This window comes from Dryas octopetala, chromosome 5 (genome assembly GCF_963921425.1).
Source record: "Dryas octopetala chromosome 5, drDryOcto1.1, whole genome shotgun sequence".
Taxonomy (NCBI): domain Eukaryota; kingdom Viridiplantae; phylum Streptophyta; class Magnoliopsida; order Rosales; family Rosaceae; genus Dryas; species Dryas octopetala.
Genome location: NC_141370.1, coordinates 22,419,339 through 22,435,506, shown reverse-complemented (window position 1 = coordinate 22,435,506; position 16,168 = coordinate 22,419,339). Strand labels below are relative to the sequence as shown.

Below are 16,168 nucleotides of genomic sequence, written 5' to 3'. Positions count from 1 at the left end.
TGTTCATACCGAAAGCGGATGTGGAAAGGAAACGAATTCAAAACAGGGCTGCTATTTGCACACCATTTTTTTTCTTTTTGTACATCCTTTTTTTCTTTTTTTCTCCTACACACCCCACACACTTACTTCAAATTCAAAATCTCTCAACATACACCCAACCCATTACCAAAATACCCTCATTTCATTACACACCCTTCTTTCTTTCCCTCTCTTTTTTCTCACGTTCACACCCCTCTTCCTCTGTTTTTTTTTTTTCTTCTTCTTCTCCAACCCTCCCCCAGCCAGCCAGCCCCTCCACCCAACCCACCTAGCCCCTCAACCCCCTTATCCGACCCACCCCTCCCTCCCTCCCCTTCCGGCCTCCCCCCTCCACCCAACCCACCTAGCCCCTCAACCCCTGCACCGACCCCCCCGCAGCACCACCTCCTCTCTCTCTTCCCCAGCCCACCCCAACCCAGCCCCGACCACCCCTCACAGCCCACCCCAGCCCCGACCCACCCACTCAGCCCCTCACCCGACCACCTCATTCCCTCCCGCACCTCAGTCCTGTCGCAGCACCACCTCCTCTCTCTCTCTCTCCTCCCGCTCGCATCTGCGCATCCGTTCGACACTAGTCCGCCGAAAATGTCACACTCGTTCGGCAGGCATCCGCCGAACGATGTGAGTGTTGTTCGGCAGGTACCCACCGAACATCAAGGACCCGTTCTGCAAGTGCTCGCTGAACCAGCTACTTAGAGAGAGAGAGAGAGAGAGAGAGAGAGAGAGAGAGAAGGGCACGCCGGTGGCTGGAAGGCGTTGTGCGCGGTGGCTGGAGGGCTGAGGTGGTCGGGGCTGGGGTGGGCGTGGCTGTGGGCGTGGCTGTGCGAGCTTGAGAAAGATGGGGGGGGTGTGTACGGGGGGGGGGGGGAGATGGGAATGAGGTGTGTGGGTGAGGGGAGGGTTAAAGTGGTCTTTTTCTTGAGGTTTTTTTTTTTTTTTTAGAAGGGGTGTGCAAAAAGAAAAATGAGTGTGTGCAAATAGCAGCCCTCATTCAAAATGTAATGGAGGGTAAGGGGAAGGTCATGTTCATTTTTCTAACAATACCCAATGTTTTTGACATATTTGCTGGAAATGCCATAACCTCTCAAGTGGGGCCGGAGCCCATATATAAATATACAAATGTTCCTTTCTATTTTTAACTGCACAGTCTTGGAAACAGTTAAAATGACAGATACCATTGAGCCTTCTTCACGCACACATTTGCTTTAAAGTAATGTTAATCAATAACCCATTTTAGAATAATGCTATACTTATCACATTTTTATACCACATTTTTATATTATTTTATGTGTCATTATTTTATTAGACAAAATTTTTATTTTTTAGTATCCAATATATGAATGTCATGTAAGTTGCCACATAAGGTGGTATAAAATTATGGTATAAAAATATGGTATATCTAGCACTACTGCTCATTTTAATACCATACAAATTATTTTGATCCCCTAGTCCCAAATCTAACTTTTCTGACCCTTTTGCTTTTTTTTTCAAACTAAAATACCCTTATACAAATACACAGTGGCCATCAGACAATCCTCATGGTGACCATGTTGTGAGTCGAGTTACTCTAGCAACTGTTTCCTCCATCTTCTTCCTATAGGCTGCAGCAACCATGGAGAGCGACCTCCATCACTAGCCAACACTCAGCATCTCTTCCTCTCTCTATCTCTCTCTAAAATCAAATTTGAAAAAAAAAAATTCAAAAACCCAGATTTGGGCTTTGGGTTTTTCTCTAAATGGGTTGAGAGGGAAAATGGGAGAGAGAGAGATAGAGAAAGAGAGACAAAGATGAGATGTCGGTGGAGGATGGTGGTGAGCACCGGCACCCAGATCTGGTGGAATTTTTTGTCACCACATGGTCGAATTTGTGGTCGTTATATGGTTGAATTTGTGATTGCCACATGGTAGAATGTGCTATAGCTATGTGGCGACCACAAATTCAACCAGACTTAGATTTTTTAGAGAAAAACTCATTTTACATGGTCGAATTTGTGGTCGTTATATGGTTGAATTTGTGATTGTCACATGGTAGAATGTGCTATAGCTATGTGGCGACCACAAATTCAACCAGACTTAAATTTTTTAGAGAAAAACTCATTTTATGGGTTTTTTTTGTAGGTTTTGCTGGAGGACGTGGGTTTTTTTTTTCATTGAATTTTGCTAGGTTTGCTACTAGGTCTTACCCACATCATAGTGTTAATAATTGGTTCCGATCGAATTGGGTGCGGGAGGGAGGGAGGTGCGATGGTTCATTCCAATCATCTACAAGATCTGGACGCGAGCGAGCAATTGTTTTGGGTGCGGCACGGTGGTTTTGGGTGGGTGGCAAAGCCCAAATCTTGATGCTGGGTATGATGATTATTTGTGGTTTTTCTGGGGGCGGGGCTAGTATAGAGAGAGAGAGAGAGAGAGAGAGGAAAAAAAATGCTGCAGTAACAAAAATTTAAGTTTTATATGAAGGGTGTTATAGACATTTCACAAAAAAAAGTTAAAAAAAGTAAAAAAAAGTAAGAATTGAAGTGAGGGGGTCCAAAAAGTTTAAGTTGAATTAAAAAGGTATATTCAATTAAATTGCTCCTTTGCTTTAACCGTCACCCCAATTTCTCGTACAATCCTCGTCATCAGCGGCGGTATCCTTTGACAGTCGACTCACAACACCACCATGGCAGTGACTGAACCCAAGAAGATCATCATTGATACCGACCCTGGTATTGGTAAGCTCTTCACTTTTTTCACTTTCTTGCAAATCCTATCTTTCTTCAACAAACACTATCTGGAATTCTGGACCTTAATCACCAACATCTGGGTACTCTACAAATTCAAGCTTTATGTATGGATGGCCCTACATGTAGCCATCTAGTATGAGTCAGATTCCAGTTAACTGAGTGCTCATGCTGCTCTCTCTGCTTGTCATCTAGTACTAATGCTCACCAACAATACCTTTCAGTTTGCTTGTGAATCTGTCATTGACTGCATACCCGCTTATGGAATAGGCTTAGGGTATCCAGACATCCATCCCTGGAAAGTTGAAAATGATTGAAGAAGATCAAGATTCTGATAAATCTTGGACTTTTGTTCATATGGGACTCGTGGATGGGACTCAGCAAAACCAATGCAGTTGAGCCACCCATTTCTGCTTCTGTCTAAATAGGTGTCATTCAAAATTTCGTTTACCAATCCCTTTTCCTATGCATTCTTGGCTACCAAATGGAGGATTCTGCTTTTGCTACTTTTATATTTGGAATAATCATATTGCGGCTCTACCATTTATCTGAGTTGACAATACGTGCAGATGATGCCATGGCCATATTTGTGGCATTACAATCCCCCGAGGTGGAAGTGATTGGACTTACAACTATATATGGAAATGTTTATACGACTCTGGCCACAAGAAATGCCTTGCATTTGGTAAATTTATTGAGCTTCAGGTCTCCTCGTGGGTACCATTGACCTGCATTTCTTGCTGTGTGTACTTTTTCTTTATGTCTAGGATTGGTTTAGGCATTTGATTGATTGTTTAGGTTTCTTATTTACCCTCCTTTTTCTGTATTTGGTTTAGTTGGAGGTTGCAGGGAGAACTGATATTCCGGTGGCTGAGGGATCCCATGTCACAATAACTGTATGTTCTCGTCCTTCGTGATCTTCACTTTTGAATTCATTTTATCTATTAATATTTCTTCAGGCTTGTATATTCCATCAGTTTCATGACTCCTGCCCCATGATTTATCTTTTTTGGTTTTCCCATTGTTTTGTGCCCTGAGCTCTTTTTTCCTTTTTAGTTATCTTCATACTTCTTTTTAAATTTCATGTGTACCTGTGTGATAAAAAAAATTAGTGAATTGATCATACTTGAGTTAACTCGCTGTTTTTTTATAACTCTTTTCATTTTCCTTTCACAAGAAAGTATATAGGATAATAGGAATCCAATTGGAAATGCATCTATAAATTTTAGATATTTGATGTATAACTTACACATGGAAAGAAGGGTATCGTTTCAAAATTTTACCTAGACAAGACTAAAGCTTATGAATGCATATATATATGTGTGTGTATATATATATATGTAACACATTTTCACTTATTCTTAAAGGCAAGCAAAATTTTCCTTTTGTGTGATTCATAGTGCTAATGGATGGTAATCTACCTGTATATGTATCATTTTTCAACATGCTCAAATGAATGAAGAGTTAACCTGAGATCACCATTTGTAGATTTATTAAGAAATTTCCTATCCAATTCTTTTAGTATCTGTTTTCAGCTTTATTTCTTGCATATAGACATGCTGATGTATGTCTGAAATGCATAACTCATCAGTCATTGCATCTTTTTCCATGTGAAGAAAGGCACAAAGCTTCGTATTGCTGATTTTGTTCATGGTACGGATGGACTTGGCAACCAAAATTTCCCTCCACCAAAAGGAAAGCCAATTGAACAGTCAGCAGCAGCTTTTTTGGTTGAACAAGCAAACCTTTACCCTGGAAAAGTCACTGTGGTAGCATTGGGCCCCCTTACAAATATTGCACTGGTCAGATTCTTGATTCATTGCGTGGTTTTCTATTGTGAACATTATTCTTAATCCTTTGTAACAGATTTATCTATTGATATAGGCTACTGAACTAGATCCTGCATTTGCAAAGAACATTGGGCAGATTGTTCTTCTTGGTGGTGCTTTTGCAGTAAATGGGAATGTAAATCCAGCAGCAGAGGCCAACGTAAGCTGCTTAAACTATATGTATTCAACCTTCAACTTGAATTTTACTTATCGAACTAGCTATTAAATTTGATTTATTAATCTGTCCAATTCACAAGCCTGCGGAAAGATGAAATAACTCATCATGCTACTTGTACATAGCTCAACATTCTTTCCCGCCTACTTAATTGTTACTTCTTATTGGTTTTATTTGTTATGGTTGATTAGCATTAGTTCAGATCAGCTACAACCATATTATTTTTATTGGATATCAACCAGACTATAATATTTTTATTGGGCTTATTCATCTCCCACCTGAACTTATTTCTTCACGAACAAGCTTTGAAAGTTTCTATGGAAATATCTTCATGATATACTTAAAATATATGTTGATAATAATGTCCTTGGATGCAATTGGAGACCAGATATTCGGGGATCCAGATGCTGCAGATATAGTATTTACAAGCGGAGCAGATGTTTTGGCTGTGGGGATAAATGTTACCCATCAAGTTGTCTTGACAGGTACTTGAGAAATTTGTGTTCCTCATCGTTAATCATATTCTTATGCAGAAAAAGATAAAACATATTAATGAGTGTACCTTTTATCATGTAAATGCCCTCCATCACAGCTGTGCCTTCTAAGTGGCATCCTAAAAATTCAAGTCAACAGACAATATGATTTCTGTTTTGCAGTTGGTCAATGTACCGCCTAACTCCGTGTATCTTCCAAATGTTATAATTTTTTACTCTTTTAGTTTTTATTATCATATATATGATATCCTCTCCTATGTTAAAATCCTATTTTTCTTACCCATGGCCATCTTCATTAATTATCCTCCCAGGTTTTCATTCAGTTTTTGCATCACTGAACCAATCACCATATCTTATCACCCTCAGGAAACAAATTTCTTGTAGGTACTATTTGTTGTAGCATATCAAAGAAAGTTTCTCAACTCAACAGGCCATATCCCAAATATTAGGTGGTACTAGACTATATCTTTATGAAGCCATCTTTGATTCTATGATTTTTATCTGTTTTCCACCAATATCTGTTTTTCTGAAAGTGTAGCTGTTGTGAGAACACATTGTCAAGCAGGCTTTAAATCTTATCAGGACTTCAATTAGCCTGTATGTAAACTTCCAAAAAATTTACTTGTCTTTGTGGTTCATCAGGAAATCCTAAAACATAACTTTAAGAATCCCATGTTCTAGAGATTTATAATATTATGTAGAATTGGTAATTTCTCTGCAAAAAGTTCAGGATTTATGAGAGCAATATGTTGAAAATTGACAGTTGATTAAATGCTTGTATGAAAACTTCATGATTGCAATTAGTACATGAATCAACATATTTTCTTCCTTCTCATTTTTATTTTATATTCATTCTGACACATGAAGACGCTGATCGAGACAAGTTGGCAAGGTCAAATGGAAAATTTGCTCAGTACTTGTGCAAAATTTTGGATGTGTACTTCTCTTACCATCATGATGCGTATAGCATGAAAGGTTAGTTTACTGAAATGGGTTGATGCAACTCAAAGCATTGGAAAAAACATAATCATGAACATACTGATGGTAGATTTAATCATGATGTAGGAGTTTACCTTCATGATCCTACAGCCCTTCTTGCAGCTGTTAATCCTTCACTTATCACCTACACAGAGGGCGTTGTTAGAGTCCAGACAAATGGCATCACAAGAGGACTCACAATTTTGTATAACAAACAGAAAAGGTAGGACCCTTCTATTCATCCAAGATAAAAGGAAAAAGTAAAAAGAAAAAGATCTGGATTTGATTGTCCAATTTTGTAACAGAGAATGAGATTACAATAGATATTAGCAAAATGATTTAAAGTACAGAATAAAGAAGGTTATGCAAAACCCTGAAAGGTTTGTATAAGACTATTCAGCCAGACAGGAGTGAGAAAAACCAAGCCATTGAAAACTCATACTTAATTGGTCAGTGCTGATCTGTAGTTTTGATAATGACTGTAGTATAAAACTCGGATGGTCTCAACTGAATAGATTCCTGTATGTCTGTCATAAATTATTTCCTCAACTGAAGATACCGTATTTAATACATCTAAAGGTCTCTTTATATTCTACCAAATAAAAGAGGCCTTGTATATTCTGATCCTTTTTTTTTTTTTTTTTGCCAATTTTTATCAGTTACGAAATTAGTGAGGGCATTTGAACTTGGGACCTTCTCTTTGAAACAAATGTTTGGATACCATTTGGGTTATCCCTGCCTACATATTTTGGTCTATTTTTAAGCCGTACATGCTTTGAATGTTTCTTTTAAAGGCAAAACATGAAAACATAAGATACACTTTTTCTTGTATTAATTAATTTCTGCCACTGGTTGTTCTTGACTCCCTTTTGCTGTTGGTTATTGACCCTTGTCCCTATGATCATCGTTTTGTGGACTCATCTCCCTTTGTGCTTTCCTTGAATAACTAAACTAGGTTTGGCGAAGTCACGGAATGGTCTGATAAACCCACAGTGAAGGTGGCAGTCACGGTTGATGCTCCCACAGTTGTCAACTTGGTCATGGAAAGGCTCATAGACTCTTGAAGTGTTCGATCAAATGCAGTTTGAACCAGCTTTGTTTAACCTGCGCTTGATTCAAGACATAGCTTACATTTCATTTCAGGAAGAGCAGCTGGTTTGCCGCTGTTGTGCTTGATATTTAAGGCATCTGATTTGGATATAAACTGCATAATCTTCATTCACTCATATCCGAAATAAAATTGTTTGTATTTTATTTTTTTTCCTGGCAATAATGACTAGAATTTTCGTTTTAATCCCAATAATATGAAGATAGTAAGTAGTAACCAAACCAAATATATACTACCTTTACTTGGTGGTTGTCAACTTGTAATAGAATTGTAAAAAGTATTTATATAAATTTTTTTAGCCTTTGGATTAATCGTTTCATTACAAAATCCGGCCACCGGACAGAAGGGTTCACATATAAAATCTGCAAATTTGTATTAAAAGTGTAAAGAATAGAATTATCTGTTGCATAATTGCATTTGCAGAACAGTGAAAGTGACACAGGCCTTGCAAATTCTTTTGTGCCAAACTCCTGCAACCGAACAATATTCATAGCTCTTATATCTTACATAAAAAAAATTGTATCCATCAACTTTTATTAAAAGAGGAGTGAGAGTGTTAGTGCAACAGTGCTGATGACGTGATTTGAAAATTCATGATAAAGTCCGAACTCGAAAGACGCATTCTCTTGAATGGCCATGTCAGCAATAAATAAATTTAAAGGAGAAAACGCTTTGATTCGATTCCCTCACAGTCACAGTCGCATGCTCACAATCACATTCTTGGTTGCAGAGAAGAAAGAGAGGCAGAGAGATTAGAGATGGTGGGTGGTGGTCTCGTAGGAGGAGTGATATTGGACGACTCTGTGTTGTTGGCCGAGTCACAACAACAACAACAACACCAAGATTCTTCTTCTTCTGCTTATGCGACTGCGACTGCCTACTTGCCACCAGCCGCCCACTTTCTGCTCCGTAAGCTCCGCCATTCCAACATTCCTACGGTACTATCTCTTCCTCTTCTTCCAATTGTCTTCTTTTCTGTCCAAATGTTCAATACTTCAAATTAGAGTCAATTTCTTCTCATCACAAAGTCCCTTAAATAATTTTCATGTTTTGATTTAACTTAACTATCTGCCCTTTTTCATTTGCAGGGAATTTCTTATGGGCCAGGTCTTGAACCTCATAAGGTACCTACCTTCTCATTCTCCTGCATATTACGCCCTTCTTAATGAAACAATGAATCGAATCGCATAACCCAAAAGCTTTCAATTATGTCATAATATAACCAAATTTGAATATCATACTCCACTGTTTTTCTCACCTTAGCTGTTTATGATTCTCATTTCTTTTCAAATCGACGCATTTAAAATTAATTTTTTATTGATGTGTGTTTTTGTTGGTCAAAAAATTGTCTTGGTAAGTTGGTAACACATTAAATAGGAAAAGAGAAAACTAAAATGCTCTATAATTATATTAGTTTTTTTTTCTTCTGATGCTATAATTTTGAATAGTTAAAAACAATAAACAACTTCACAAGATATATGCTGCTATTTAACACATTTTTCTCATCTTGTTTTATTTTTTTGAAGAGAAACACATTTCAGTAATCTTTCTATGAGCTTTTTCAGTATCTCTTGTCAGGATGGTTATAATGGTAGTATTCTTATCTCTTTAGAGCATCTCCTTGATTTATGAAACTTCCTATGTTCTTATGTTACTTACAAGAGAGTATGAAACCCTGATCTGATGGCTTAGGCCATCAGTTTCCCAGGCCGGCCAGGGTTCTAACCCAGGTTGTTTCCTGTGGAAAAGCTTTAACTAAGAAAAAAAAGTAGAGATTGCCCAAAAAAAAGCATAAAAGTAGTGAACTGTGCTTGCTCTCTTTATATTGCTTCATATCATAATGAAATATTCCACTGAACATACACCTTATTGTAGTCTATTGATAAAGCTCTTAACCACTGTATCTGCTTGTTATAGGTTACTATTCTCAAAGAGATGGTGATGCAGTATTCAGTCCATTGCTTCATTTTTGATGCATCTTCTATAGATGATGCTATTCAAGAGGTTACGATAGCTTGGCGTAACATTGGAGGCAGTATTTTGTATCTAGTTTCTAACAACAAGAAAGACATCTTTCCTAAACTAAGCAAATGTGATTGGCTGATCACCGTTCTGAGTGAGTATCAGAATTCATGTTTTCCCCTACAGTGAGAGCCAGGGCAATTGTTCCGCTCTTTGTAGGCATAGAATAAACCATCGGGAGCCAAGATCTTTAATGGAATCAAGTTCCTTATATAAGTTGGGGCATTTCTATCATTTGAAGTAAAAAATTGACATGAGAAGCTTTTTAAGGGGCATAAATCCTTCTATTTAATTATTCCATATTACACACACGTGTGCACGCATAAGTGAGTATTGAAGCACTAATTATGTTTTATGTGTGGTAAGGGAAAACTTGCATTACAATGTTGTCATTGTAACATTTTTAGTGAGGGTGTTGTGGCTTTTATATATAAGAATGTCTTATATCTAAAATTGTCTGCAACATTTTAAGTCAATTTTGTCCTGTTTTTGGCTAAAGTGCAAAACTGTTTTGCTTTCAGATGTTGAAGGCAGTACAGCATGTGAGAGTTCAAGCATGGTTTATATCAACAAACTACAGGAGTTGCCTTTGACAATTTGCCACTTAAATAGAAAGGTTTTAAAGAGTAACTGTTGTTCATATTCCACTAACAACTGTCTACAAGGGCGATCGTATTGTTTTATAATCCCTGTTTTTAATGTGTTGAACTTTTTTACTTGGAGAACAGATTTAAACTAGTCATTTCCTTCAAAAAACTCTTGTACAAACATGGTAAGTGCCTTGTATATATGCATCTTGAATGCGCCATACCATGTTTAAATAAAATAGTTTTATATGCTCTTGAGCTTGGTGGTCTATGCCTATAAACAAAGGAGGTTTGCATGGGGGACTGTGAACTCTTAGTTTTGACAAAAAAATTTCTTATATACTGCTTGTAAGTTTGAATTTTTATGCTTCACATGGAAAACAGGCAATTGGAGACAGTGTTGTGACAGTAGGTTATATTATGAAGCCTTCTCGTGAAGAAGATTTTGCTAAGGTGAGCCCTCTGTGAAATTAAAGGTAATCAATGGTAGTAGAGAAGAAAAGTATAATTTATAAGAGGACCGTGTGACACCATAGACTTGTGTAAGGTAAACATGCTTCTTAAGTGTTCAGTGTCATTGATACTTGATATCATGTGAATGTCTGAATTGTACTCTTTTGAGAGGATTTGACCCTACTATTTGATTTTTGCACTTGTAAAAGTACCATAATATATTCAATGGCTGTAATTATTTTATTGGAAATGTCTAGTAACTTTTGTCCCTCGAGTTCTCCCAGCTTGGTCTGGTTGTGTAATTTGTGGCTAGCATTTCAAGTGGTTTTGTATTCCATGATAAAATGATGTAAAACCAGTAGAGAGCTAACAGATAAAAAGAAAAGAGAAGAAGAGGAATAGAAAGGGAGGAGGAAGAATTGACGATGAGATGAATGAGAAAATGTAGTTTATTTCAATAATCAAGTCTGCTTGGTTTGGAACACAATAGCCTATCTATAGTGGCCAACACAATCAAATAATCACTTGAAATTATTCTTAGATAAATGCTAAGAAAATACCTAGATTACTACCTACATAAACATAAAAGAAAATATATAAAAATCATAAAAATGGATAAACACGAAAGTTATAAACATCTAGTGGATGAAGTCCAATTTCTATCATAAAGTTCAGTAAAATATAACGTTTATAAATGATTGCATTTTGAAGCTTACATGTCTTCTTCATTTTTGCAGAGGGGTGCATTCCCTATGCATCCTACACAAAATGGGCTGATGTTCATGCCCCTCACATTTGAGCTCCCTCTATCACCTCAATTGCAAGAAGTTGATGTAGTCCTCCATAAAGCAACTGATGAAATTATATCCATTGATTTGAATAGCTCTTTACAATCCCCTAACAAAATAACTTACAGCAGGGGCATGCAGGAATTGCAAAGGTAACCTATGAAGTTTATCAATCTTATTTTTTTCCCCATACAGCATAGTTGATTTAATGCCAAGAAGAAAGAAAAAAAAAGCTTCTTAAAAGTTTCTGATCTTGTATTATATGAGCTCATGGAAAGCCCATCAAAACATTGACATGTAGAAATTTTCTCCTTTTGGCAATTATTCCACTGTACATGCATTATGACTTTACATTTTCTAGTGTTTCCATCTTAGCCAACAAAATGTTTTCACTTGTTAGGAACTGAAACAAACCTGAGCTTTAGAATTTTGAAGTCAACGTGTTCTTTACATTCCTAGAGACACATTGAAAGTGGAAACAAAACATTTTCTGGAATTATAAGATATGATTTATTCTAGGACTTGAAATCTTGATTATAATTCCTAGTGCTGCCTAATTTCTTATCTTATATGATATGACTGGAAAAGGGCACTAAATAGTTTAGTGATAACCCTTTGGTTCTTTCTATAATCGTTTTGTTCTTGCACAGATATATGGAAGATCATCCGGACCTCTGTGTGGTTGACCCACTTAACTACATTTGTTCTGTATTGGATCGACTGAAAATTCAACAGATTCTACTTGGGTTGGAGGATCTCAAAACTGCAGGTTGCTGTGCAATTAGGGGACCGCATTTTCTCAAGGTTTCCTCTCATAGTGGTTTTTGTATTCACAAATTATTTTTTAAAAAAATGCATCTTAATTTTTACCATACTACCTATATTTTCAAAGAAAATTTATTAACAGCATTAAAAAGACCCATCTATTGTACATGTTCTAAGTGCGTGTGGGGTGGCTAGTAAAGAAAAAGGGAATATGAGTGTTACGTGTTAATTTGGATTTATTCTTTATATATTCTGTAGGCACTTTAATTGTTTGCAGTTATTTTATTTTTTTTTTTTGTTCTCAGTTATTATGTTAATTTATGAGATTCAAAATTTATGGCTTAGCTCGGAATAATGAACTTGTCCAGAATTTATTTATGTGGAGTTTTTCTTATTTTCTACTGAAAATGCGCAGGTTGATGATTTTAACCAGTCTGGTTTGATTCAAAGGCTGTGTGATGCTAAATTAGCTCTTCCAAGTATAGTAAAACCTCAAGTTGCTTGTGGTGTAGCCAATGCTCACAGTATGGTAATTCCTTAATATTTCTGGTGCTATGAATACAAATTTTCATGTCATTGCAGTTAAAGCCTGCTGAGTGCTGATTAATTGTAAAGGATAGGGATACCAGTCACATGCCTGCAAATACTATTTTCCTTTTTTCTGCCTTATATCTGATTGCATTTAGCACCCTCTCTGACAAATCTTTAAATTTTCATTAAAGTAATTGAACTATTTTTGAGCCAGTAATATTGGAATGGAATTATGGAAGTATACATACTGATTCTTAATCCAAATTCATCAGCTCTATTGTACTGTATAATATAAAAAACTCAATCTTGCATTACAGGCAATTGTTTTTAGAGTTGAAGATTTTAAGGATTTGACTGTTCCTCTTCCATCAATTATACAGGTGAGCAGGAATTAATTTTCATATAATGAATTTGGTGTAGCATCTTACCTACTATATTTGGTATAGGAATTATGTTTTTCTTGAAAGATTGGTATAGAAATTCTTTTTGCTCCAACCTAATGATATATGAGATATTAAAAGAGTAGGTGTCAAAGACCAGGTATGGTTTGTCAGCTTATGGGTTTTTCCTTGAAACGAAAATTGGAAATGATTCTAATTGCAGGAATATGTGGATCATTCTTCGACACTCTACAAGTTTTACGTTTTGGGTGAGAAAGTTTATCATGCAGTTAAGAGCTCTACGCCGAATGCAGATGCCTTGATGAAATTATCTGGAAGTAATGAGCTCAAACCTTTAGTCTTTGACAGGTAGCACATGTGATTTTTTCCCTTCTTCTAATTCTACCATTCCTTTCGGTCTTTGCTTTGTTGATACACGTTCAAGGGCATGTACTCAATGCCCATGTTGTGGTGGTTTTCCTTCACAGCTTAAAATCCCTACCCACTACCAAAGGGGACCCAAATTCTGGAGATGGTAATTGCTCGAAGGCCACTGATCACTGCATTGATCTTGAGTTGGTTACCAGTGCAGCTAATTGGCTAATGAGAAAGCTTGATCTGACCATCTTTGGCTTTGATGTTGTTGTAAGTAGCCAACTTAATCTTGCCTAACTATATATTATAGGCTTATAGCAATCCACAATCAGACCAAATGAAGCTGAAAGCCTATATATATTGATGAGGATTATGTTTGGAAAAAATAAAAACCAATCCTTTTCCTGATACAACAATGTCAATGAAGACCAACTATATGAATTGTAACCACCAGAACTTCCTTATCCGCCTCAAGCAGCCTGCAATCTGATATTAGTTTGTTCCATGACACCATTCCATCTTTGCTTGTCTCCTCCTGCAAGTTAGTTGTTTGTTTGATACATTATGCAGTTGAGCAAAACGAACCCTCCTAATTGTGTTTGTCACCATTGTTTCCTGTCGTGATGTGCAGATTCAGGAAGGCACCGGAGACCATGTCATTGTCGATGTGAACTACCTCCCATCATTCAAGGAAGTTCCTAATGAAGTTGCCATCCCTGCCTTTTGGGATGCTATAAAGAAGAAATTTGAATTGAAAATGATGAAATAAGCAACAGCTAGTGTTTTGTCTTCTATGTGCAAGTAGTTGGGTAGTGAAGATGTAGTTTTATCCTGACAATGAATTAAAAGAGGCAAGAGTTACGTGTAAAAGAATTGAAGGTCAACATAAGTTGTGTATTTGGTTACATATCATTGCACCCTCTGAAGAACTCTTAAGCAATGAAAGCCTCTTTTTATCCTTTTTACTTTCATTTTGATCCCAACAATCTTGTTGAAGAAAAGTGAGTTAGAGAATGGGATTTCGGGAAATCTTTGCTCTAAAACACGTGAACCCATAGAAACGATAAAATAAAAACAAATATATGCATGTCTGAGAAAAACTAAAAATAAAATAAATAAATAAAGTTTGCGTTTAGGGATTTTAAACGGATTAAGAGTCAAGACTTGTGCGGGTTGAGGAGTCTTGTTTATTTATTTATTTTTTTATCAAAGGATAAATTTCATTAAACTGATGTAGTCTCTAGTTATAGAAAGTTCATCAGAACTTAGATCCATAAGCGAAGAAAGACTTTCCTCTAATCACATTATAACACAGTTAACACCTCCCCTTCGGAGAGCCAAACGAGCAAGTTCATGTCACCCGATTAGCTCCCCTAGGACATTGCACAACCCGAGCAATCTGCAACAATAATTACCTAGGAGTCTTGTTTGATTGTGCAGGTTAATTTCTGTTAGTTTTGCACTTTCATTTTAGTCAAAATTTGTTTCAACTCAGTAAGGTTCATATCCAAGCTTGTTATACTAACATGATAATTACATATTTATAACGTAGAGATCGAGTCGTGATAAGGAATATAATGATTAAGATGTCTAAAAATGTTTGTGTAAGCAAGCCACTATTGTGATCGAGACGGTTAATGCTAAAATCTCAAGTTGTTTGCTGCCAAAGTCTAGACTCTAGAGATAAAATTTGTCCCTGATATAAATAACATAGACAAACGTAACTTTGCTATTAAACTAAACCCTTACACCATGCTAGAAGCCTAGAACACAATCATTGTATAGAGCTAGATATAATCTATCCCCATTCCAACATCTAAACTAGATTCTTAAATCATGCTAGAACGTGACCATTGTATAAAGGATGTTGGGTGGCAACAATGGAGTTCTCAAAGTTCGGTTAAAAGGATGAAGATGTTGGCTGTTTTGAGTAGAGGTAGCAATTTTTGACACACATGCAAGATCAAATTATACAAATTGTACATGAAGTTAGCATATTAAGGTTGACCATTTATTGACACGACACACTAAACATAAATAATAAACAAGTCGGGTTAGTATAAAACATGTGTAACACGATTATGATACAGTTAACGCGTTTAACTAGTACTATATGAAGAAAATGAGTAATGTTTCTCATTTTTTAATATTTATTATATGAGTCATTATATAATGATAGATTTATTTTGTATGATTTTGTTACTACATATAAGAAGCCACATATTTTGTTACTACTTATTTTATAAGTGACACATAAGTAATAGTTTTTGTTTAAAATAAATGAAAATATGTTTAAATTTTTATATCACAAGATATATGGGTCAATTCGAATATTATACGTTTATAAATAAACGGTTTGAGTTAGAATTGACTAGTATTTAACACAAACATGAACACGAGCTACTAACACGAATTGTCACCTCTAATTTTATTTCTTGGCTTGAATAGTATTTGTGAATGGTTTAGTATAATGATTTAATTATGGTTATTTTAAAGGGATAGCCGTTTATAGGAGTGACAAGATTTCAACATCACTGAGCACTTAGTGGGTTAAAGTATTGGTTTTTTTTTTTTTTGTCAAGGGTTAAAGTACTGGTTAGTTATGGCAATTAAAAAATATGTTATTAATTTTTAAGGTTGTATTGAGTGTAAGTGTTTAGAGGTTTCAAATATAACTATTGTCATGAATTTAAGCGTTAAAGTTGAATTTAACCGTTCAAAATATTCGAATCTAATAATAGTTGTCTAGTTTGAATTTAATTGTTGTCTTGAATCTTCTTTAAAAAGATTCGAATCTAATAGTTATTTGGTTTTGAATCTAATTGTTGTCTTGAATCTAACCACTTCGAATTTAAAAGTTATCTTGAATCTAATTATTTTAAATTTTGTTGGTTAGTGAGAAATTCGTCTTTAAAATATTA

At 36.0% G+C, this 16,168-nt stretch overlaps 2 protein-coding genes across 4 annotated transcripts; both read left to right on the top strand.

The window, feature by feature from the left end:
* The first annotated feature begins 2,597 nt into the window (after window positions 1-2,597).
* URH2 (uridine-ribohydrolase 2) lies at window positions 2,598-7,520 on the top strand. 3 transcript variants are annotated; one of them, XM_086243656.1, is made up of 9 exons: window positions 2,598-2,753; window positions 3,332-3,447; window positions 3,599-3,658; window positions 4,379-4,564; window positions 4,647-4,751; window positions 5,155-5,251; window positions 6,128-6,235; window positions 6,392-6,461; window positions 7,194-7,520. In XM_086243656.1, the coding sequence occupies exons 1-9, from the start codon at window positions 2,702-2,704 to the stop codon at window positions 7,300-7,302; spliced, it is 903 nt and encodes a 300-aa protein (XP_086099782.1). In that variant the 5' UTR covers window positions 2,598-2,701; the 3' UTR covers window positions 7,303-7,520. The 3 variants fall into 3 exon arrangements, with proteins under 3 accessions (XP_086099782.1, XP_086099780.1, XP_086099781.1); XM_086243654.1 differs by having other exon boundaries at window positions 6,326-6,461; XM_086243655.1 differs by lacking the exon at window positions 2,598-2,753 and adding an exon at window positions 2,917-3,190 and having other exon boundaries at window positions 6,326-6,461.
* A 488-nt stretch (window positions 7,521-8,008) lies between these two features.
* On the top strand, window positions 8,009-14,212 carry ITPK4 (inositol 1,3,4-trisphosphate 5/6-kinase 4). Its single transcript, XM_086245447.1, has 12 exons — window positions 8,009-8,284; window positions 8,435-8,470; window positions 9,264-9,462; window positions 9,890-9,984; window positions 10,340-10,408; window positions 11,146-11,348; window positions 11,847-12,000; window positions 12,377-12,490; window positions 12,810-12,872; window positions 13,096-13,241; window positions 13,361-13,517; window positions 13,879-14,212. The coding sequence occupies exons 1-12, from the start codon at window positions 8,105-8,107 to the stop codon at window positions 14,014-14,016; spliced, it is 1,554 nt and encodes a 517-aa protein (XP_086101573.1). The 5' UTR covers window positions 8,009-8,104; the 3' UTR covers window positions 14,017-14,212.
* The last annotated feature ends 1,956 nt before the right edge of the window (window positions 14,213-16,168 follow it).

Coding starts and splice junctions, on each gene's coding strand:
- ITPK4 (XM_086245447.1), top strand. CDS start 8,105: ATGGTGGGTGGTGGTCTCGTAGGAGGAGTGATATTGGACGACTCTGTG. Junction 12,001..12,376: donor GGGGACCGCATTTTCTCAAG/GTTTCCTCTCAT, acceptor GAAAATGCGCAG/GTTGATGATTTTAACCAGTC. Junction 12,491..12,809: donor TAGCCAATGCTCACAGTATG/GTAATTCCTTAA, acceptor CTTGCATTACAG/GCAATTGTTTTTAGAGTTGA.
- URH2 (XM_086243654.1), top strand. CDS start 2,702: ATGGCAGTGACTGAACCCAAGAAGATCATCATTGATACCGACCCTGGT. Junction 4,565..4,646: donor CCCTTACAAATATTGCACTG/GTCAGATTCTTG, acceptor CTATTGATATAG/GCTACTGAACTAGATCCTGC. Junction 6,462..7,193: donor TTGTATAACAAACAGAAAAG/GTAGGACCCTTC, acceptor TAACTAAACTAG/GTTTGGCGAAGTCACGGAAT.